The 25,093-nt window shown below is 47.1% G+C and overlaps 1 protein-coding gene across 1 annotated transcript in view; it reads left to right on the forward strand.

The window, feature by feature from the left end:
- Positions 1-21,928, forward strand: part of LOC142995082 (nectin 1b-like) — a 74,587-nt gene extending 52,659 nt beyond the window's left edge. The window contains exons 5-6 of the mRNA XM_076145983.1: positions 4,894-5,045; positions 17,694-21,928. Of these exons, the coding sequence (XP_076002098.1) occupies positions 4,894-5,045; positions 17,694-18,199 (658 nt within the window). The 3' untranslated portion in view covers positions 18,200-21,928. The remainder of the gene's footprint in view (positions 1-4,893; positions 5,046-17,693) is intronic.
- Positions 21,929-25,093: the final 3,165 nt, after the last annotated feature.

The raw sequence follows: 25,093 nt of genomic DNA on the forward strand, positions 1-25,093 counted from the left end.
TAGGTTCCAGGCGGGGGAAGGAAACACACACACTCTCTCTCTCTCGCTCTCTCACACACACAGACACACACACACACACACACACACACACACACACACACACACACACACACACACACACACACCATGGGCTTAGAAGGCAATTTCATGAATAGATTCTGCTCTTCTCAAACACGCTTTAAAGTGTGGATATATATATTTATATTTATATATGACACATACACACACACACACACACAAACTAATCTTCAAAGCCAAAAACACACCGACTGCCTCCATCCTCTCCAGTGTGTGTCTCCATTTATTTGTTTGTTCCCCAAAAATGTAATGAAGATGACGCTCAGACCCGAGGCAGAACACAATAGGCCCATTACAGCAACGGCACACACAGACACACACACACGCACACACACACGCGTCCCTATCTGCCTGATGGTCTCAGATACTGGCAGATAAATGCTAACAGAAGACAGTTTGCTTTGCTTTTATGTTTGCTTTGATGTCTGCGCCCCGACACACAGGTAGGGGCGAGGAAAGCATCGTTACTGCCGTCGTCTTCTCCGGGTTTGTCCCTCTCGCGGCGTGTTTACACCTCAAACGCAACGTAAATACAGGAGGTAGATAGAAATCGGGCTGAAGCTGATGTCTGATTGGAAATCGGTTTATTCGGCGTGTAAACGTTCCACGGGAAGCCCACGGAATCCCTTTCTATCCTGTTTGCCTCCACGCCTTACTGCACTTTTCTTCGCCCCTGGATTGCAGTAGGTACACACACATTTCCGCGTGGTATGCGTGTTGTACGTGTACTGACAGAGGAGAGGAGCGAGCCGGGGCTGAAGCCGGAGACGTTCCTCGGGACAACATGCATACCGGAGAGTTGACATCAGAATTTTTCCACTGAGGCCATCGCCGCAAAACACACAAGTTTGCAGAGATACAAGGCTTTTCAAGGCCTCGGGCGGTGTGTGTGTGTGTGTGTGTGTGTGTGTGTGTGTGTAAGGGGAGGTAACTAAACAAGCTCAGGTTTGATGTAAATAACTGCATACCTGGAAAACTGAGGAAAGATAAATATCAGCACTGTGACATTTCAGAGTGCCAGTGTAATGACGGAGTGTTTGCGCTTTCCTGGTGTGTGTGTGTGTGTGTGTACGTCAGAGGGAAGTATCACCGCTGCTCTTTGAATATAAAACATCTTTTCTCCTCGTATCGTGGTTTTAAATGAGAGCTTTATACGCCAAAATAGAGAGATAAATGTAGCAATTTGTCCTGTAATTGTTCACTGATGGCTGGGTTGAGAAATATGTCACTGGACTTGAGTGGATGTGGATTAATAGACCATTGTGCCCTCACTGTATCTACTCCACGGGCCACTGTTGGGTTTTAATGAGGCATGGGGCCTTTTTTTGTATGCATAGACGTTGCTTTCAGACAAGATGCACTGATACACACACACACACAGCAGCAAGAGAAGAAGGAGAACAACAAGATAGAGGAGATTTGGCCTGTTTGGAATTTTTGTTTCTTTTTAAATCTGAGGCAAAGGCAGATTTATAGGGAGATCGGCAAGATAGGGAGAGAAGAAGAAGAGGCAGCAGAGGAGGAGGAGGAGGAGGAGGAGGAGATGTGATCTAGGAAGACGAGGGCACCGTGCTGACAGATAGGAGGGGACGGCCGCCGCTGCATGGAAAATGAGATGCCAGATCTGTTGTGAAGGTTCCCCTGGGCTCCACGGTGGAGGTCAGAACAATGCTGTGACGGAGCGGCCGGAGAACAGGCCGTGTCGCACAAATGTACACACACACACACACACAAACATACACAGGGTGGAGCCTAATCATCGGGCTCGGAAATCATCACTAGCATCGTTGTTTGTTTGAGGAGAATGTTTTTATTCAAATCTTAATTTACAAGAATATGAAGCAGAAAAGCATCAAATCCACACACACTCGTAAATATGTGTGTGTGTGTGTGTGTGTGTGTGTGTGTGTTTAGATCCATAGAATGTAGGGATCAGTGTTACAAATCAGATAAAAGTACAATAATTATGTTAAGCACCATTTGCATGCAGTTCTTCTTCTTCTTCTCCTTCTTCTTCTTCTGATTTGTGTGACTGTGCAGAAACAGAATCTGGCAGAACAGAACCTCTTACATACATATTTATATTTTCTTTATATAGATTATTTATATATATTCAGAGCACAGTGCCACAGTTCTTTCTCTAAATGAGTTCATTGGAAACCTGCAGCACAAAGCAGAGAGCAGGAAGATAAATGAACGTTTCAACGCCATTCTGGGCTTCTTTTCAAACCTTTATTATTTATTTATTAGCAGATTTTAGTTGAGAGCCTAAATGGACCATAGAGGCGGCGAGTGTGTGTGTGTGTGTGTGTGTGTTGATGGAATTGTTGATGATTTCCAGAGACTCAACAGTTAATTGGATGCCAAAATTTCAGATTGCTCTTCTTCTATTGTTTGCTTTCCGTTCTCTCCCTCAGTCTGTCTCTCACACACACACACACACACACACACACACACTGGACGATCCATCCTCGCCTCTAATTAGCCGCCGCTCTTCCCTCTATTGCGCAAAAGTGATTATTTATGTCAATTAAAGTCACCTGATGGCCTCCGATAGATTTGGATACAAGTCACAGATTATTTAACTTTAGATTAGGAATAATATATCCTGTAAATCTCACACAGTCATTACCTACATATTACATAATCATTACATTAATACTGTTTATGATGGGATGAATAAATGGTGCTGATGTCGCCTGTGGCTGTTTCACCACATTACCATTGAATGTGAGCGTTAGGAAGCTTTCAGATCAATGAAGCTGAAAAACGTCATTACAGAGCCTCACATTAAAGCTCCTTATCTGTGCAGCTTTGTTAGCGGGAAGTGCAGAACGAGTGTTTGATTCCTTCTAATCAAACGCTTATTGCCGTTGTCAATTTGTCTTATTTATAGACCTGATTATTGCAGAGAGACATCGCATTCCAGCCTCTTATGCCGCTCTGCCTTTTGGTTTTTAAAGCCACCGTCTAGTTTATGCTTCAGTCCAGATAACCGTCGTTGTTGTGTCTTGATCCACACACACACACACACTCACACACACCCCAATCTGATGTATGCATACATACGCACGCATACGCAGCCAGTCAGTTTTCAAAGAATCTTCGTCCCCCTTGAGTTCCTCGCCTCTCTTTCATACCTCTTTACACACACACACACACTCACACACACACACACACACACACACAGACACACTCACACACTCACACGTCTCGCATGGCTCATACAGATGCAGACATCTCCGCTCGCCACAGGATCTGTGGTGAATTGCACTTTTGCCATCCTTTCATTTCAGCAAATCAATTGGGCTTTGCAGAACTCAGCATTTGATACAGGCCTCGCACGCTAACTGATTATTGAATCGTAACGTACAGCGCTCGGGGTTGTTTGCGGCGCCATTGAGAAAGCGCCGCTAAGGTGGCTGACAAAAAACAACCCGACCGCATCTGCTTGTATTGTACTGAACCATGGCCGGGCTTTATTGCTTTCCAGTGCATTTGGTAAGAAAATACCTGGCCGGCCTGCGCTGGAGTGAATTTGGCACCGGAGAGAGAAACTTCCTGCCAAGGCTCTGAAACTGCCAGTTTATGTTAAATTGTTTATAAACTTGTCATTGTCTCTTTCACACTGTCATTGAAGAAACTTCCTGAAATCTGTACAGTTTAGTGGAAGCGTTGCGTGTGTGTGTGTGTGTGTGTGTGTGTGTGTGTGTGTTTGTGTGTGTGTGTGTGTGTGCTTGGCCACAGTTAGCGCCTGACCTAATTGTGTTGCCTCTCGGTAATGTCATTTTGTTTTTCTCACTCTTCCAATAAATGGAGCATTACATTGGTTTTAATGATCTTGCGCATCAGCAAGTCAGAAAGTGCCACTCCAGCTGCGAACAAGCCCGCCAGTGAACGGGAGGGAGAGGAGGGGGGCCTTGGCCGCATCCGTGTTGTTTACAGAAACCCAAACGTCAATGATTATGTGGCTGAAACTCGGAACGGCTTCAATGTGAAGTGCAGTGACCTCCCAGCAGGTCCACGCCGTCAGGGCCAAAGACGGGGGAGGAGAGCCATGTTAAGAACCGGAGCCATTCAGAAGAGCTGATGAGGCCGATCAAGGCAACAGGAAACTGCTTAATTGTCCTGAAATTTGATAGCTTTTCCCCCTCCAGGCGCCATCAATGTGGTGGCGGCGGCGGTGACAATAGGAGGGAAGTTTGCGGCGCGCGCCCTTTCAATCCGTGACCTCCGAGTGTGTTGACCTGATCAAAGGGCGGTGCGAGTGTGAACACGCGGGGAAGAGAGCGAAGCGTGAATACTCCAGAAGCCCCTCAGGCGGCAGCGGTGGGCTGCACTTCTCATTGACAGCCCAACATTTGGTAGATTCTGCATTTATCGCTTGATCAGCTGCCTCTCTTGACAGCTCCCCTGAGCTTTGGAGTTCAGCCATGTGAGAGCTGTGCTGCGGTGGAGGAAGGAAGCCCACCCACCTGCCCCCCCTCCCTCGCTCTCTCTCTCACTCTCTCGCTCCTTCTGTTTTGTATTCCTCACGTCAAAAACCCCGTCCTCTCTCCCAGCTGTGTCTTACCTGCTCGGACCTGCTGGGGTTCCCTGTCCTCGTAATTTGGTTTGGACGTGATGGATGATGGTTGAAATGCGGCGCTGTCAAATATCCCTGATATTTATCTCGCCTCACACACACACACTGGGTCGCCTTGCACGGGGGACTGTATTCTTCACGCTCTTTGAATTGCCTCACCCCTCCTGAGAGAGAGAGAGTGTTTCTGACTTTGGCTCTGGTGTAATTCTGTCTTATCGCCTCTTCTACAGTTTGAACGGCTCCATCCCGAACAACGTGGAGATCAAGAACGAGACGCTGATCTTCAAGGGGCCCGTGACCTACGACATCGCCGGCACCTACGTGTGCGACGCCACCAACGGGATCGGCACTCGCACCGGAATCGTGGACGTTAACATCACAGGTAGGAACAAACGAACAAAGACGCTCGGCTCCGCCTCTCTTTTTGGGCCTCTGGAATGTTTTCTGTCGATTCTGGCATGGCATGAGTCAATACAGCGCTCCTCCTAGACGACAGGGACGCATTACTGCAATTCAGCTTAACTGGATACCGAGGACGACCGGGCGCCGGCGGTGGGCTCGTCTGGCAGGTTGTAGCCAAAACGCCTTATTTGTTGTCAGAGCTCGGCAACATTGTGGAAACAGAACATCCACCCCCCTTCCTAACCTGAGCTGTTATGCATCCAGGCACATGTGTGGGAGCGAGAAACAGCAGATCTATTATCGGCATCCAAAGTAACATCAGAGTGAAGGCGGGTGTGAGGTGAGGGGTGCTGTATTGATCACTGTTTGCTTGCATCGTGCTCCTTGGCGCTTCTCTTTCTCTGTCTCTTGCGGCGCCCTTTCTGTCTTTCTCTCTGGCGTCTGGGGGGGGAGGGAAAATGCAGAACAAGCCCGATTCAGCTCCTTTAAACTTCCACATAATTGTTGGCACACATGCTGTGGTTCCTCTGGGTTGGGATCCATAGGAGGAGATGTTTTCCAATCAAAGCCCCTCGTCGCAGCATTTCTTTTAGATCTGACTTTGCTCTACATGAATGCAAGGGGTTTCTCATCTATTAGTACCAGCTGTGTGTGTGCGAGTGTGTGTGTGTGTGTGTGTGTGTGTGTGTGTGTGTGTGTGTGTTTCTGTGTGTGTGTGTGTGTGTGTGAAGCTGGGAAGCTGTCACAGTTTTGCTCCGGCTGCACTGGATAGACTTTCCCCTTTTGCTCTCTGTGCTCAGTTTCTGGGAAACTGCGTGGGTGGGGGGTGTGTGTGTGTGTGTGTTAGTGTTTCTGTTTCGGTGTGTGTGTCTGTGTGTGTGTGTTCTAACTTGCATTGCTTTGCATGTTGACTCATGTTGCGTCTCCTACAATGGTGTGAAGCGAACAGCTGTGTTGTACAGTATCACACGCTGCCCACTGTCTGCCTCTGCGTCTCTCCTGCTTCCTCTCTTTCTCACTATTCTCTCCTCTTATCGACACCAGTGAGCGCAGGAAGTCGGCTTTTGAAGGATGTGATGTCACGGCCCGGTGCGGTGAGAGGTCTGCCCCCGGTTCCACAGTAGGTGGGGTTCGGGGTGTGAAAAGCTGAAGTCTCAAAGGAGCGTGGACGGGATTTAGTACAAAGGAAGCGAGGAAGTAATCTCCTGTCAGGAAATGACTGCACGCCGGCTTGTATTAAGTTATTGTGTTTGCGAGGCGATTGTACCGTTCGGCATAAAGCGTGCCGTCGCCTCAGAAAGGGAAAACAAAAGCACCAAAGTCATTTTGCTTCTCTGCCTTTGCATTGATTGCTTGAATTAACAAACCACCGCTGCCTTTGTCCCCATAGTCTCTTCGCTTTATCCTCGCCTTTGTCGGCACGAGTTTAAGCGCTCACACAGCTCAACTACATGCACTTACATTACATGTCTCAATGTAAAACTCAACTTCGGCCTTTTCCTTCAGTGTCCCCGCACTCAAACAAATACAGTTGCGACTTGTGTTTGCTGTAAACGATGCAGTAAATTACCACACACTGTCTCTACACACACAGGCTGATGTTTAATGTGTGTGTGTGTGATGTGTTCCCTGGCTTTAAAGCACCATGTCATGAATATAGAATAGGAAATGACAGAAAGCACTTAGTATTGCCTCTGTCTGCCATATTAAAGGTTGCTGGCCATTAAGTAAGTCTGTTGAGTTTATCCCATTTCCCCAAAGGGTCCGGTACAAGCACTTAAAGCGTGTCGGCAGTTCCCATAGAAACAGTGACGAACTGAAGCGAGAGCCGGCGAGCCTCCACTCCTGGAGGCACAGTTCAGGCGCAGCAGCCGCCGCCGCCGCCTGCTTCAAAATGGCACCCAGTCAAGTCGGCGGCGAGCTCGCAAACAGACTCCGAGTCCACAGGCAAATATTTGTTCAGGTTTTTGGAGGCAGAGGATCGGGAGGGTGCAATGTACGAACGGAGACACACTGCCATCGTCTCCGTCTCAAGCACAGGAACCTGATGGTGTGTGTGTGTGTGTGTGTGGATAAGCCGGTATGTGTGCGTTAACTCTTCCGTGACCTCGGGCTCCTCCGTCTCCTCTGCTGACGTCCGAGAATTCTATCGGCACGTCGATGAGAGGAATCTTCCGGAAGGAGTGGAAGTGTGTGGCAGTTTGTAGACTTTGCTTTTTCTTTTGAAGGCGGCGAATAAAAGGCGGCTGGAGGTGAACTTGAGGGTGGACACGGCATTTTTCTGCTGGGTCTTTGATGTGCCTTTGTTGCGCCCTGGACACCGGCCTGTGCATAATGACCCGGTAGCAGAGGTGCGGGAGTGTTGCTGATGCTTCATTAACTTCAAACAGCATCTTTGTGCCTCCCAACAGCCTTAGACAGGCCCGGGCCCAGACGTGGCAGATAAGAGAGAGCCCACTGCTGGCTGCTGTTCAAGGCTGCAGGAACGATGGCTAAGTGATCCCTGCAGACAAAGGGAAGGTGACCAAGCTGATACCTGCAGTATGTCGGCTCAATAGCTCACACTGCCTCAGCGCGCACACACACACACAAATACAAGAACGTATTTTCTTTGTCAAATGTCTAAGGAGGAGAGTTAGATTTTCACAGTCAATAACGCAGGCCATCGTTCTCACAGGTAAATCGGAAACCTTCACACTCTCACAGCGCCTCAGCACAAAGATCCGTCTAGACACCTGCGAGCAAAGCGCCGCCGTTTCAGTCATTTTCATTTTGGTGCAAGTTTTCCTCAGTGTCAGGAAGATCAAAAATCTCCATGACAACTTGTTTGCATCATGGGTGAGAGGGGGGGGGGGGACGGTTGCCTCACTCAACACTGATGGAGCACTTAAAGAAACTGCAGTTTAATCAAGCTCCCGGCCGCTGGTGAATGGATTCGCGGGAGCTGCATAACTGTCACCTCGGCAGATAGCGCGGGGCACCGAGCACCTTGTTTCAATTAGTCCAGGGTGGTGTTTGTTGCCCAGATCGCATCGACTACGGTAAGTCACATGGGCCTCAGACAGCTCGGCTCCCAGGACGGGCGTTGGGCAGATACGGTGTCGCTTGTCAGAATCTAATGAACCCCGGCTTCTGTTTTAATCAATCCCCACTTCTCGGAAAGAAAGTGATGGAAAAGGAAACATTAGAAGGAAAGAAAGGTGGAGGAAAGGAGGGAGGAAGAGAGGGAGAGGTGAGATGTGTGATAGACAAGGTTCCATGGTCCTGTCGTTGCCTGGTATTGGCTTCAGGGATCTCCTGGAGGAGAAACGCAGATGGATCTGTTTCAGCAGCTAATTGTTCAGGGTTGTGAGAGGCCATCGGATAGATAAAACTTTTATTTTGATGATTCACCCTCCACAGTTTAACCGCCCTAATCAGAACGCCACTCCGGTCGTTCCCCCCTTCTCTATAACGCGACACAGCTGACGGAGCGCCGCGGTGCGACCTCAGAGATGGTTTGCCACTTTAAGAGCGAGAGAGAAAACTTGTCTCTTATTAAGCTAATCAGCTTTTCTTCCGTCACACTCGGGGGTTGTGCGTCCCAAACAAAAAAACAGCCGCAGCCATCTTGAATTTCTCTCCTTCTTCTTCTTCCCACTGCATAATAAGGCGTGATGAATGGCTGTGTTGTTAAGACGGCCCTACAATTATGTCATTATCACTCCTGAGAAAGGGGAACGTGTGGTTTAGCGTCCTGGCTGCGCGGCTATGTGACATGTGGCGACGTCTTTCATTCCCTTGAGAACTGGTTTGTTTCCCCCTCCCTCAGTTTGACCCTGAATGGGCCTGATTAAGCGTCGGAAGCTGCTTCTCAACGTCCCACGCAACAGCTGAGGATGATATCGGATCACCTTGAGCCCTAATCACTCTACAATCCCATCATCAAGGAGGCAACTGGGAGTAAACAGACCAGGTTGTGTGCCAGTTTCACACGTTTGACATTTGAAAGGTATAATCAGGATGGCTCAGATGGACCTTTTCAGACGCTCCCTCACCCGTTACCACTCTCAACCAAGGTTTTCAACCTGTTGTCACGACTTGCAGTCCTATTGGCAATAGATCCGGTGGTGTTTGACCTCCTATCACAGATCAAAACCCTCACTGGCTTCAAGATCCAGACCCAGAAAGAGACCCAGACGTAGTGTGAAGTCTGGCTCAGGTTCCTGCGGTGTGTACATGACCGAGAGTTCAGCCGCTGTCGGCGATCCCCCCTCACACTGACGCCTAAACGCCTTTAAGTGTTGAACTCTTATTCCCTGTCTTCCCGAGCTGTGGGATCAATCTGCTTTGGAGAGCAGAGGTGCAAGTCCGGGTTTGCCGTGGAGCTTCAGCACTCGGGGTTAAACTGGACCGAGTGAAGGGATCTTTCTGATCCCCTCCGTACGCACGGAGCAAGAAGCACGCCGGCGTCTGTTCACGCTCGTCTGAACAAGCAAGAGTTTGTCCCCGCGTGAGAAAATGTAGAAGAGTGAGAATCGGGAGAAGGAGAGAGAGAAGAAGTAGTAGAAGAAGAGGGGATGAGACTCTATGTAACTAAGGTTGTGTCACTGCGCTTGACATCCTCTCGTCTTCTCCTCAAGGTTGATGTAACGACGTGCCGAGGCGATGACGGATGAGAGTCGGGTCGTCGCTTTAAAAGCTTCCGCGTAGATTTTGCTCAGTGTTTATCGACTGATCTCGCTTTAATTCTGCAAACTCTCTGTACGAGTGCGAGACGTGAGCGAACGAGTCGGCTGGCGAGGAAATGGAGTATTTGTGTGAAGCGACTCCAAGCGCTCGGCGTCGGGTTGGCAGGAGGAGCGGCGGCGGTGGCGGCGGCGGGTTTGGCACAGGAAGTGGAAGCCTCCTCAGCATAAATGTAAATTGGTAAGAGAAGATGTTCCTCCTGCGCCAACATTAGGTGTAATAATGCTGCTAAAACCTATTACAGCGTGTCACAATGTACTTATTAATGTTACACACACACTCGCTGACTGTGAGGTGTGTGTTGTGCCTGCGGCTCTTCTGCGTCTCCAGCTGAAGGTCGTGGATGTTGAGTTGGAGGCCGCCCGGTGCTCGACGTGAACACTGCAGCCTTTTGTCTACGGGCGGCAACCACAACGCGACACTTTGTTCCAGCTTTGAAAATAATGTAATGTTCCCGCCGTTTCATGAAATCTGACCTTCAGATTTGCCAAAACACACACACACACACACACACACACACACACACACACACACTGTCCTCTCAGCGCGCTAACACCAGGAAATGCAAACGGAAGATAACAGGAGGCGTTGATGGCGTGTTTCATTTTTATCAGCGGAGGAACAGGCGTGTTTGTGCTCTGTGTCGCCGCGGGGGCCGTCAGTTCTCTCGCTGTGATCGCCCGGTGTAACATAAAGTTGCGAGCGAGCGGCGGGAACATCCTTGAATGAAACAAGCGCGGCGCCTCACATTGCACTACATCACAGCCAAGCCGAGCCGAGCTGAGCCGTGGCACGCCGTCCGTCCGTCCCTTTCCTTTTGTCTGACGGAGACCAGAGGCGTTAGTTATGATGTCAGCTTTGGCGAAGGCGAACCCCCCTCGCTACGTGAAACAGTGTTTGTCTCCGCCTGTCATGGTGGAGTCTGTCTCAATCTGCAGCCTGTAGCTCTGTCGCCTGTCCCCGCGTCGCCCCCTCTGCATTATTCATCCACGCAAAAGGCCACACATGTCTGTCTTGTATATCGTTACACCTTCTCTCCATGTAGACACACTGCTGTCAGGCCGGTTGAGGAGCGTAACTCACCCCCCCCAGGGCAAAGCTCCTCGTCACCCTTTGCACTCTCCCCCGCTCTGACAAACGACAAAACCTCTGCAGTTTCGGGTCCGTGAGCGGCGGCGGCGGCATCATTCCGAGCCCCCTCGTGTGTCGTGGCAGGAGGGGGGGCCGCTCACATCTTTGCCCCAGCCTCACACCTCATTATCCAAATGAGACATTAGCATGAGCCTCTCCCTCCCTCGCCCGCGCACACCACAGGTCGTCCCCGCATAAAGCCTCCGCTGTGCCGGGGAAACAACTGGGAGGAGAGGAGAGGCGCTGTTAGCTGCTGTTTGCTTTGCATAAAATAGAAGAGGGGGACGCCAAGTGTGTGAATATGTGTGAGTCTTTTCTCGTATTTAGGCAAAGAGGTGGGAAAGAAATGGCCTGGCTGGAGGAGTGAAATGGAAATGTCACCAGGGGACGGCACACGAAGCGGGCAGGCGCCATCGCAGTGATTTATCTTAACATTTGGTTTCTGCACTGCTTGGCGTTTCTGCTCTCCGGAGGCGATGCAGAGGAGAGAGGGATGTGACATGGAGATGCAGACAGATGGAGCAGAGGGATTGGTGGAGCCCCTTCGGCCCAGCTCAGCTGCACTGTCCTCCTCCTCCTCCTCCTCCCTGTTGTCCACCCCGTGCGGTGTTGAATGTGTCACGCCTCCCCGCCAGCCTGATGAAGTAGGTCAGACGCTGTCCCAGGGTCTGACCGGTGGCTGCAGAGCTGCTGCTGCTGCTGATGCTGATGCTTATTCACTCAGTGTGCACAATGTCCCAAAATAAAAACAAGAGGAGGAGGGGAGAGAAGGGGGGAGTAAACAAACGAAGCCCCGCCCTCTCCTGCCTGGACACACAGCAGCATCCACATTTGTTTGTGTGTGGTGTGAATGTGCTGACCCACATTCTCAGGTTACTACAACCACATGCTGACGAGCTGCGAACTGGAGAGACGCCGTGAGAAAATGTAATTTTTTTTAAACGATGCGGTTTCTGTGTGCAGGTGTAAATATACGTTATGAGTATTATGTGTGTGTGTGTGTGTGTGTGTGGTGTTTTGAGGTAGCAGCACGGTGTAATTTGTGGAAACCTCCAGCTTTGCGTCGCTGCTATGTCCTTACATCGGCGTTATTATCACAGAACGGTGCCTTAATAGCAGCAGAGGAAAGTAATCAATCCATAAAGGGACATTATCTGAAGGCCGATCAGGCTAATCTGCCAAAACGATACACGGTGCACTTTTAAAGGTGCATTCATTTTGGTTTAAATCAGGAAAATGAGCTCCAAGTCTCAGCAGCTCTCCTCCTCTCCTTTGTAAGAGGTTTTGATGTTTTCCTGTTGGATCTCTGCATCATCTGGCTGCCTGGAGGCCTCGCCGTTCGACCGCAGCGCAGCAAGTCAACGCGGCTCACACAGACTAGTTTGACAACAACAGTGCGATGAGGAAGAGGAGGAGGAAGAGGAGAGATAACACATGCCACTACCTGTGTGACTTCGCTCTGTGCCATATTTTTTTGTTGTAGTTGTGCAAGAGTGAGCGAGAGAGAGAGAGCGAAAGAGAGAGAGAGAGAGAGTCCAGATGTCCTCCTCCGTTATAAACCTAGGTGCTGTCTGCAGACGTGCTGTGCTGTGATGCTGAGACCTTTACAAAGAAATCTGACTCTACGGCTAGAAAGTGCAGAGCCCCACGAGGGTTTCCACGCCAAACAACTCTGTACCGGATCACACAACAACAACAACAACGCTCGGCCTTCAAAGTTGCCGTTACCGGGCAACGCATAATCCTGGGTCCATTAGCGGCAGCAGCTTTAGGTGATCGGACAGAAAACTTTCCTCAACTGTGTGTCGTCGGCGTTGTAATTTGGAGTTTGCAGAGAAGCAGAGCTGGTATCTGATGGCATGGATTCATTCTATGCACTCCTTAAGCTCATTTCTTTGTGTTTTAAGCCAACTGAATAATTGCCACATTTGTGAAAGAGACATAATGTTGCTTCGTCCCCACAGACGATTCGCTTCCCTTCTGCAACATGATGTATGTTTACTGCAGTGAATTAGGTTATTTTTAAATCAGATTCTGCCCACATTTCTATCCAACTCCACACATCTCCCGGTGTTTCTTGTTTGTTTCCTCTGTAGCAGATTAGCGTCGGTGTGGCAGAGACTGTCGGCATTGCAGTTTCTTGCCAGTAGAGGCTGAAGCTCGTCACGTTTCTGCTCCTCTGCAGATATGAGAAGCAAACCCGCTCTGTTGCTCTGACAGAAAAAGTCCTGCGAGCCGCTGCGTCTTTCTGAACACGTCAGCGATGATGTCATCGGTGTTTTGATGCCGGTTTTTGCTTTTTTTTCTGTCTTATCTCCCTCTGCACATCCTGGGCTCTCGCTATCCCTTTTGCTTTTACAAGGAATTGAATTTGAATTAGTGTCTAGGGGTTTCAATGGCGTGAGTGACATTTACCTCCACATTAGGCCGGCTTATGCCACTGTAAAATAGCAGATAGCAGAGGGAACGGTGACAAACTGTATAAAACGGCAGATATTGGAGGGGAATAGGTAATAAAATAAAGGGTTTCGCCTTGGCAGCATCACATTTCCTCGACTTCACAACCTCTCGCAGGTTCAGGCAGAGGAGTAACGAGTACCGTCCCCGTCCTCGCTCGCCCCTCCGATAGGTCTCACCCCGTCTGACGTCTCCCCCTCGCCATTCCTCAACTTCTCCCTCGCCCAGTATTTTCCTTTCATCATCCATTATCTCCGACGTGTCCCTCGTTTAGGCCTCTCGGAAATCCTCCTCTCTCATTTTCCCTCTCCTCTCTCTCTGTAGTCACCACACCTTGTCCAAGCGATTGTGCCAAGACTCAGGAATGTTTGTTGCCGTGGTTTTTGGTCTCGGCGTGTGGCGACAGGACTCCGACGCGCCCGCGAGGAGCACCTGCAGGACCCGAGTGACGCAACTGTTTCACTCAAGCTGAAGCCGCCTTCCTGCGTCAGCTCAGTTCCTTTTCATCTCTTTTCAACCTCCCTCTCCTGTTGGGCAGTTCTTTGTGCTGTGGCTCATTATCCAAATCCACAGTACTGCTTGTTGTCTTCCCAAAATCCCAAATCTGGCTTTAACCGGATGCGTCATTCACCTGGCATGACGTCATTCCTGTTTATGAGCCGTTTCTGTGGTATTTTCGCACCAGAATCGCCTGGATTTTGATGCTAAAACGCTGTGGAGGTTGTAAATCACGAGCGCGATCAAAATCAGAGAAGGCAGCTGAGACCAGAGTGATGAATGAAACAGCAAACAGCGTAGTTGCAACATTTAAGTAGCTGCGGTATTTCACGTTATTCATCACGTGTAGGAATCTATCCCCGACCCCAGATTGAATTATAGCCTTTCATAGCACATCATGCTGCCTATTAATCTCAATACTAGGTTTTTTAGTCTTCGGTAGCCAAGGTTACCTCCTTACTATCTGCGTATTTGCAGCAGCATGTTAATAGTGGCTGCCTTTTGTTGCCTGGAACAGTATCAGGCCCGTTGTTGTGGCTCTGGTGCTTTGAGCTCTTCTTTATCTTTCCCTTGGCAGGTGTTGCCGTTAGCAATGGCGTGCTGGTGAAACGCCTCCTCCCTCCTACGCGCTGTCAAACTGCAACCATCGCCCCCCGACCCCCCCCCCTCCAAAAAAAACAAAAACGCATTTTATTATTAGTGTTTCTGTAACGTGATTAGCTCGCACCGTAGCCGCTGTAATTTCGCCTGTTTGCGTTCAGGGGATGAGGCGTAGTGGGAGTGCAGAGAGACGCGGCCCCCGGGGGGCAGACGGAGGAGAGAGTGGAGTTTGGAGATGTGACCTTGCAGAGGGAAAGGCACAGAGCAGCGCAGACAGAACGCAGGCGCTCTGCTCTTTTATTTTTGCACCTGCTTTTGTTGCAAAATAAAGAGAATGTGTTCATGAGATCTGATGCACGCTTCACTTGTGCGTCTGGTCTAGCGGATTAGCATTTAAAGCGCTCCGTTCACTCTAAAGGGGGGCCTGAAAACCTCCCATCTTTTGAGAGAGATCGGCCATTTCTTGTGTTTGTCAAAAGACACAGAAATACCTTCTTTGACGGCCCGCTTTCATGTCTCCACTTTGAAAGGCCTTTAATGCATTCTGCAGTTATTAGTCTGGCCACGTGCATTCTTCAAGTACGGGCGGCGAGAGGTTGGTGTCACTCGATGCTTTGTAAAATGGAAGGTGATGGAGGGCACCTTTGAGGGCCGGCTGTCCCTCTTTTACTGCCGCCATTCAGTCGTCTTAATGGCCTGGCCTTGTGTTTCCCACCTCTTCAAGTGGTAAACACACAGACATGGCAACCTGAGAGATGGCAGGCAAAAGCAGCCTAATTAAGAATGAATAAAAGGAAAGATGAGAGCGATGGCGGCGGCGGCGGCAGCTCATGGAGGGAAGGGCAGAGCGGCGAGTCGCAGGAGGAAGCGTTTTCCTCCCCCAGTCCTCTGGATTTTCGCCCCTCTTCCGGCTCGGCGGGGGACGAGGGTGACCTGGCTCTGCTTTCTCATTCATGTGTGTAATGAAGCCCTGTGTCTGAATAATCCCATTAGGTGGTCAGATTAAAACCTGAGCTGATATCTGAGCCCGTGCCCAGGCGGCGCTTTAGAAATTGGAGAGCTTTGCCGTTGGTGGTGGAGGGGGAGAGAGTGGGGTGGGCTGGCGATCAGGGAGGAGAAAGAGTGGCGGAGGAAGAGCGGCTGCGATTGGGAGGTCTTCTCTTCTCCTTGGATTGATAGAGTGCCATTGTAATTAAAGAAGAGACGGATGCTGGGTCGCGTCTTTGCCCTCCAGCCCCTGGAGGCGCAGGAACAATTCTCCTCCTTTTCCACAGTCGTCATAGTCGCAGATTTATCATTTTCACTAAAGAGCACTTCTAATTGAGTGTAATGGCTTTGGCTCAGCAATTTAGTGCAATAATTTGAAAATCATTTGGTGCTTATGTGGGAAATGCTTTTTCTTGCTGGATGGAGGACGGCGGCGTCGTCTTGGTCGCCGTCTTTGCTGTTGTTGTGATTTACTGATTCGTCTGTATGAGAAAAGCAGCAGAGAGAATTTCAACTTAAAGGAAGTTTGATGAAACGCAAAGTGTTTGTGAATTATAATAACTGACTGTAAATGAGTTTGAATGCGTCCTGCACACCTGTTATGCTGCGATGATGTAATCATGTTATGCATACAGAAAGAATACGGTGTATTTGTTCTCTCCGAAGCTTTTATCTGCACAAATCTGCATAACTCTGCAGCTAATGATCTTTTACATTATGGATGCATATGTTGATCACCTTGGTTTAAACCTTCTATTATTCAGTATAGAAAATGTCACCAATGTTCCCAGCTAAAGGTTAGAAAATGATGAAAATGCTCAGTGAATTGAAATATACATGAAAGCAGATGGTAATGAATGTAGGCCAGGGTGTTATCAGGGTGCTGGCTGTCTTATCTGGGGCTTATCTGGCTGTGGGGACTTGTTGCGTACAGTGTGAGTCAGTGTGAGTCAGTCATGTGGCTCAGGTGAGCAGCAAACAGGTTCCTCCTTTTGTTTTTTTTCCTTCAGCTTCTCTCCCAGCGTTTGTTTTGTTCACTCACTCTGTGGAGCTTTGTTCTTCTTTTTCTTCGCCCCCCCTCCCCTGTTCAGGATTCGTCGCCTGCCATTGAAGTTAAATGTGCCTTTGCTCTGCAGGTTTAGACAAGCAACTACCTCAGCACCTCCAGCCTTTGATCACATTTCAGATAAGAAATGCGTCTCTGCGCTCCACAGAGCTTTAAGTGAAGATGTGAACGTGTGTGTGTGTGTTTTGGGGGTGGGTGAGCTTTCAGAGGTTGGAGTTACTGTAAGACACGTCTGTGCTTTATTCATGAGCGCAGGACATTTCCTCTGTGAGACAGAGGGACGTCCGCGATGCCTCAGTTTTGCTTTAGACACGCTGCGTCCCCGGCGGTTGTGAAGGTAAAACAACAGATCGTGTTGTATTTTGCAGGAGGATTTGCAAGGCAAAAGCCCTGCAGCCTCCAGCCTGAGGAGTCTGACATCCTTGGTACAGTTTCTCTCCAGCAGGCCATTAGTTATTGTTACTCTGGTCCAGATTAGAGCTCATTGGATAATTTCCACCCTTTTCTTGGTCTTTATGGAGTCATATGGCAGATTTCTCTCCTCTCTGCTGTCTGAATGGACGCCTCTCCTTTTATCTGCTCTCCTGATGCGTTGTGGCTGTGTGTGTGTGTGTGTGCGCTTGACTGCTGATCATCTCCAGCACAGCCATTTCATTTCATTACTGCTACACTGATGATATCTCTCGTTATGCTATTTTAAGATGGACTGTGCCATTCTACATGCTAACCTCCAGCCTCTTCAAGACCTTGCAAATATATGAACCGAGCGGCCTCATTAGCTCGACTCTCCGCCGTTTGCTTCCTCCTCCACCTTAGAGAACAAATCACTTCACGCATGCTCACAAAGCTTCTTTTACTCTTTAATTTCTTTGGCTCTTGCACTTTTTTCCTGCTCGGCTGGTTTGATTTGTTTCGCTCTACTTCCTCACTTCACACTGCATGCAGTCGTCAGTGACTGGGCCTTGCCTTTGCGCCGCACTGGTAAAGGCTCCTCTTGGGTTGGGCGGGGGGGTCCGTCGTGGGGGCCGGGGGGGTTCCTTCCTTCCTTTCCTGTTTGCTTTTCCCTCCCTGTCTCCCTACCACATCTTTCCTAAACACAATTTGCACCTCCTCCCACCAGAGCACTGACACACTCCCTTCCATCTGTCTTTTCCTACCCAGAATTCCCTAACAACCCACGACAGGATCGCGATGAGATCTCGTCGGAGCCACACAATGCAGGTGCCGCCATTGGGGGCGCTGTAGGGGGAGTTGTCCTGTTGGGCGTGGCGGCCATACTGCTGTTCGTGTTCCTACGGCGCCGCCAGCGCACCTTCAAGGGAGACTACAGCACCAAGAAACACGTGTTCGGAAACGGCTACAGCAAGGCCGGCGGTCTGCCCGCGCATCCTCCCATCCCCAAAAACCTGCAGTACCCGGACGACTCGGATGACGAGAAGAAGCCCGCGCAGATCGGCGGCTCCGGAGGGTTCGAGGCGAGCGAGCGCGATTTCGACGCTGAGGCCGAGGACCTGAAGAGGCCCTATTTCACTGTGGATGAAGGCGAGAGCCGAGATTACGACGAGCGGACTCTGGCCTTCCAGTATGACCCTGAACCGGAGATAGCCGACGATATGATCTCTCAAACCGACGGCTCTGTCATTTCTAAGAAAGAGTGGTACGTGTAGTGGCATGCGACGACCAAACCAAACGTCCCCACCTGCATTCCACTGCACCCTCCCACCGCCATCACCGCCCCCACCCACTCCACCAACCCTTCCATCTGTCAAAACTGCACCCACCCCCTCAGTCCCAGCCCTCCAGCACCTCCTCCTCCCCCCTGACATCCCCACCCATCAGACGCCCATCCAGCTAATCTCAATTAGGAACGCAAACGTCTAGTTAAAGTGCTAGTGACATCATCGTCTTAACATTACAGCACTGATACCAATTCCATCAGGTGAATGGGTACAGAATACAAACTAAGGTAGGTCACTAGGACTTGTGTCCGTTGTTATTGACGTACGAGTCCAGGAACTTGATCGGTTGATTCAAACAGGTGTATTATGCTTTTTGTTGTGTATTTTTTATGTTCTCAATGTATTCAATGTATAAACAGAGACTGCTGGTTGAGGTTTTGCTGAGCACATTTGTGAAAGTCCTACACTGGATGTACGATTTTATGTTTTGTTGATTTCATTACCATGGCCTTTTTCTGTTTTGGTTGTTTGTTGTCGCTGTTGTTTTTTTTACGATGTCTTTTTTTATGATTTTCCAAGTGAGCAGAGAATTGAGAGATTAAGTGTCTAGAATTACAGGTGGAGTCATGAGTGGTCGTGATTTTGTGGTCAAATGTTTCAGAGAAATGACGGGATAAAAAACAAAAAAGGAAAAAAAAAAAATCGGTATTGCCATGCAACAATTTTCCTTTCACATCTATTAAATTAATCACAAACTGGTACATTTACATTTTTAAAAAGGCAGATTGCTGTAATTTCATGCTTCGTTTTTAACATTTGCATTTATATGCTGGACATGTTTCACTGAGTCTCCTCAGCCACACACACACACACACACACACACATGGCAGTAATGAATAGATATGAGGTTTCATAATAATTGTTTTCCTATATTTTAAACAATGATCCTGAATATGGATGAGAGAGAGAGAGAGAGGCTGCAGATGTGGTGAACGATCTGCTCTTTTCACTGTGCACCACATATGTTCAAAGGTTTGGAGGGTTCCTAATCTGCATCACTTATGCTCTCAAAGTGTCGTGTCATGGTGACTTGACTTGAATGGGTTTACCTGTGTGATTGAGCTCTAAATCTTACCACTATTATGTTTTCTTTGTTGGATTGCCACAGATAATGTTTTGCTCTAACCCCCATTTTTTTTAAACAAACTGATGTCAAAGAAAGTGTCATGGGATTTTACTTTCCAATAATGACTCTGTCTCCCGCTCATAATTGTGTGACTGCGTACCCGAGTATCGGCTTAAGCTGCCCTCTTACACCAACAGCATATTCAATGAGGAGACGTCTGTGGACACAAAAGACGTGGATCAGAGGAGGAAAATGTCAACGGATGCCATTATTTACAGCGGCAGAGTGAACATTTTAATATGTAAGGGAAATGAAAATATCATGGTGGCCATCCTGGAATATAATCAGTCACCTGCTGCTTTTGGCATGTTTTCCTTCCATCTCCTTTTCTCCAAAAATGAATTTAGAGAAGATGTTGGTGGATTCTAAAAGGAGTGAAATGTCAGCAGCTCTACCTGCCAGTGGCGAAACGGTGACCCAGTGTGAAGGCGTTATGCACATCTTCTATCTGGCTCACCAGGTCACTCCAACAAGTGAATGTGGACGGTAAACAAATGACTCCATTCTCTCCTCAGCAACGCCTCGCTTAAAACAGAGAAAAAAAAAAAGTTTCAGGAGAAATACCGTCAAACAGGAAAGCAAAGGAGAAATCCGTGGATATACACGACATCTGAGTAGCTCTGACAATATAAATACTGTATTAAGCCTTATTTTATGCATGTTTGTGTGGGAGTGGAAGCGAGTATGTTGCTATTTTTTCTGTATCAATCCGGTGCATTTGTCCTCATTTGCAGCTCAAAAGACAACACTTTGTTAGTGCTGTCGGTAATGAGAGGGGTATGGTTTTATGACACACACAAACACAATATCCAACAAAAACAACAATGCAGTTAACACACAAAAAGTATATAAATATATATAAACGCATATTTAAAAAAACATCTCTGTGAGCAGATCGCGCTGCCAGTCGGAGATATGAATGTTTTCCAACGCCATGCTTGTCTACTGTATGTTTTCCAGATAAGCATGTTAATCACGAGCCTCAAAACTTTACCATGTTTCCAACACGGATTCGCATTACAAACATGAGAAAAATTGATGATTAAAAGTCTTCTTTGATTTCAGTTTCTTTGCCAAGCGTTTCTCCGGCCTGGTTTGTGTGTTCACGTGCATTCGCTATACGTCGAGGACGAGCGAGCGGATTCCGTGGGGGCGAAACAAATTGCCTCTTTCAAAAAGCGCAAAGGAAAAATTAAAGAAATAACATGCTCTAGTTTGTTGTTAATCAGCTTAGATTAACTGGTTTGCCGTTATTTTTCATTTCCATGCAGAAAAAAGACGATTTAGTTGTGTTTAATTCTTACATTCAGTGCCTATCAAAGTCAGGAGACATGAGAGTACTCGCTGCTCCATCATCTGAGATATACATGTCATATAGTATATTATAATATTGAAATATGGCTTGGGCAGTGAATGATAATACGTAATGACTCTTTAATTGCAACAAGTTTGGATTAATATAGTGAGAAGGGCAAAGATTAAATTAAGTATAAGTTCAGGCGTGATGCTAATAATGTTGGTACTTGAGTCAGCGCTTCTCTTAAAAGCTGAACTCAATTACCATCTTAAACTTTAATGCTGGTTAATGGTGATGCAGCACTTTTGGTGGAGTCGATACTGGGCCGCTTAAATCCCGAGGAGATCTTACTATTGGAAACCAGTCAGACTTTGCTGACTTGACTAAAGCACAACTGAATCACCGCCGCGAGGCCAATGGACAAAATTTGTAAATGAAAGAAAACGTAACTTTAGGACGTGGCCCCCCTCGGCCCCCCCTAAGTGAGGAAAGATCAGCCCCTGGCCTGTTTTCTAAAAAAAGCACAAATCGCAGTTTGTTTGTTTGTCTTTTTTGCTTTTCGTCTCACACAAACCGCTGTGTGTGTTCCTCGCATCCATTTTGAAACCACTGCCACACTTGCTTCTCGCGACGTCTTAGCGAACAAAGAGATGGCGTTTTTTTGTTTGTTGTTTTGCCGTTTCTTACGTCTGTACTGGTCCGATGTAAACATTGTCTTCAGGGTGTTATCAGTTTCTATTTTGTAATACTGTAACTTCATTCCATCCTAATCTACTTTTTGTATTTCGTGTGTTCGACATTCCACTGTAAATACTGTACATAAAGGTTGAGATTATAGTTGGGGATTTATTTAGGGACGACTGCATAGGGACCCTGTTGGTGTAAAATATACCTATTTTGGCTGCAAAAATAGAGACTCAATGATGGATAGACAAAGTTGATGCATAGCTTATTTCCCAAAGTCTCAATTAAAATGCCACTCCAGTCTGTTTTTAACACGCCAATAGAGGCTTCACTGTCATACAAAAAGGGGTGACGCATACAGTTTTCTGATTTAATGTTAACGACAGGAGAAAAAAATAACACCCCAAGTGAAACTGTCTGTATGCAGCCATGTGAATGTATATTTCTGAGGGTGTTACAACTATGGAAAAAAAAATCTTGTTCAATTGTGATGACCCAGTGAAGTAACTTGTACTTGTTTTAAGCATTAAATGAGTTCAATAGTCAACAATGTTCTGTCCCAGTTCACTGATTGGTTAGATGTGTGGATCTGATGTCAGCAACACTTTTTATGCTCCGGTATTGATTTCGGTTAATTGCAATTCTTCCCTGATAGCCTTCAATCCCCATGGGCGTGTTTATTTGGGTTATGTTCCAGCTTTATTGGGTCCTTTGAGACTTCAGTGGAAGACATAAGACATATTCAGCAAATATTCAGTACTGACCTGCTGTTTCATCAATTGGACAACTTGTTAAAGACACTCACGCAGCTTCTCAGCGTTGCAAAAATCAAACTTTGGAGCCCAGAAAATGCCTGTAATTGAGCCATTTCACTTGAATATTGCTTTCAGACAGATCGGTGAGTGCTACAGTACAAGTGCAAAGACGATCCTCTGGATGCGTTCACATTCCATACATTATTCCCTTTTAGTTGAGTCAGTGGCAAAAATGAAATCGACACAATCAATCACAAGGAGGGAATTTCACACACTCCAAACACACTGTATCTCATGTGGAAGCCAAACGAAAACACTTTACAGCAGTGACTTGTGCCAGATCAGCTCCACTCACTGAGCAAAAGCAGTTTCTCACCCTGAAACTGAACTGGTGGCACGAAATAATGATCATCTCCAGATTTACGCTTTACATAAGACAAATAAATGGGTACATGCATAACAAGGTTCTCAGGTGGTTATTACTGCTGCATTTGTCACGTTTTCCCTTAAATTGAGGGAGCAAAAACTGTCAAAACAGATGTTGATACTGGGCTCATTGCTTAATGAAGCCACAGTGATAGGATAAGAGAGTCGCAGTGTAGGGCGAGACAGATCTGTCTCAGACTGTGGGACTCGAGTGCAGACATCTGCACCGTGCACATTAAGAGGAGCCCAGAGTTTGCAGCTGTTGCCATCCATTTACTAAAAGAGCCCTTTGTAGCCCCAGGAGCTTTGATGGCACATAGGCTTTTAACATGCACGGCAGTTTCGGGTTTTTTCCTCAACAGTCACGAGTGGAATTCTACAACGTTTCCTCTATCAAAGTCGATGAAATATGGCTGAAATTCTGCTTGGAAATATTTTCCTGCTGGGCCCCAATTTGTTTCGTCTGTGATGACAGAACATTATGTTGTGCGCTAACAATACCCAGATGAAAATATTACAATCAAACCCTGAGTTTTACAGACGATAACCTCTGTGGAGGATCTCAAACGTACAGTACGAAGCTACTGAGCTGTGGAAATGTCAGTAGAGTTAGAGTATCAGTCTTGGCTCAGTACTTTCATATTTTAGTGTGATAAAGATTTCAGACAGGCATCGTGTTGCAACCTGATAAATCTAACAAACCAAATGCAGCCCCATGATTTGCTGATTGTCCTTGGAATCAGATTACCATTTAAATTCGGAGGATTCATCGGTCACAAATGCTCAATGTGACTGGACTCGCAAACGTGTCACTCGGACAAGGTTGTTATGTTTTCACACGAGCGGAGGAAAGAAATGAAATATTAATCCGGTGAGATATTTCAGAGAACCACAGACACACACACACGCAGGTAATGCTGTGATTTGTTAAATTACAGTGATCACACGCTTACTGAGCAAAATGCAGAGTGTTCATTGGGTTGGATACAGGTTGATATTCCAAGGTGTTAGAGTGGAGTTCTTAGCTTTTAGATCAGGTTTGTGTTTACAGATTGGGGCGGCCACATGCTGGTTAGATAAAAAGAAAATAAACTGATTAATTCAGATAAATACTATTTCCATTTAAGGTCTATGATCGGTGAATTCTACTGTGTAATTTCACACGGTGAGTCAGTCAGTAGTGTTGTTGTTCCCAGCAAACTTACTGTATCTGAGTCACAAACTGTCAAATGTGTGCGTTGTTGACACTTTTTGGATAAAAAACATGTTTATGGCTTCTAGAATTGTTTATTTGGCTTTTTGTTTTCTACCTGTTTAAAGTGTGTACAGTTTGAGATCATATGGGGTTGTCCAGAATAAAAATGTGTTATTGTAAATGACATGCTTGCTCTCATGTTAACATTCTTAAGGATAGCATAACTTTGAATATGATGGCATTTACCAGTGAGCACCACCATCTTTATATGATATTATAAACAAAATATCACCAGAGGTCTGCATAGATCCTGTTTTTATATATATACACTGTATGTATTTGTATAAACAAGCTGCTTGACTATCCTGCTCATACTTAGCAGGTGTGAGACATATAGATTTTTATCTTTATATAGTGATAACTTTAGTAACTGCTTAATATTTCAATACCTCCATCTCGAAGGTTATGTTAACATAAAAGACAAACTTTGAAATTGGGTAGATGGGACATTGGAAAAGGAAGCATTGGCTTTCAGTCTCTTTAACATTGCATGATGGGCCATCACTCAGAGGCTAAGACACTAGTTTTAATGAAAAGAATCTAACAGACTATGGTTGGACGTTTATGGCGAGGCTGTCCATTAGCCAATGCGTCTTTAAAGGTGCATGTACCATATGCAGTTTCAGATTGTGCTGATGAAGCAGCATAAAATGGGCTTTTGACATGTTTTCAGTCTGCAATACCATTATAATTTAAATTTGCACAATAAATCTGTTTTATCGTCGGATTTCAAGGTAACGATGGCGGCGGGTTACGCTTTATGTCGGCAAAAGAAAAATCAAAGGGCCCCTCGTGGCTTTGGTGGAAAAAGTATGCACGCTTGAGTTAAGGTGGTATGGGATCTGCCCACCCACATTACATTACAGGAAAACCATGACATCAACCCAGAAGCAGACACGTCAGCTGCTCAGACGTTCACGTGTTGCAAACAGAGCCAAATCTTTCAGGACACTTAAATATACAAAGCACAGGTGCTGATCAATCAGCCGATCAATTGAGTTAATTAGCAGACAGATCTGCTCCAGCTGCTCTTTCACCTCACACCTCAGATCGATCCTTATACATGAAATCCATGAACAAAACTCGATACAATCATCTACCAGCGACAGGCGTCCAGTTTGTTGTGCTTGTTGTTTGTGTGTATTGTGTTGTTTTTTTCTGTCAGGTAATCTTCTGTTGCAAAGACTTCAGTTCTACCCATTGTTCTGAGAGCTTTTCTATCAACAGGACAAAAAGGGCAAAAGAAACGCTGGCCAAAGACACTAGAAAAACATGATGG

Source organism: Genypterus blacodes, unplaced genomic scaffold (genome assembly GCF_046128005.1).
Source record: "Genypterus blacodes isolate CSIRO-AG114 ecotype Tasmania unplaced genomic scaffold, CSIRO-AGI_Gbla_v1 ptg000032l_1, whole genome shotgun sequence".
Taxonomy (NCBI): Eukaryota; Metazoa; Chordata; class Actinopteri; order Ophidiiformes; family Ophidiidae; genus Genypterus; species Genypterus blacodes.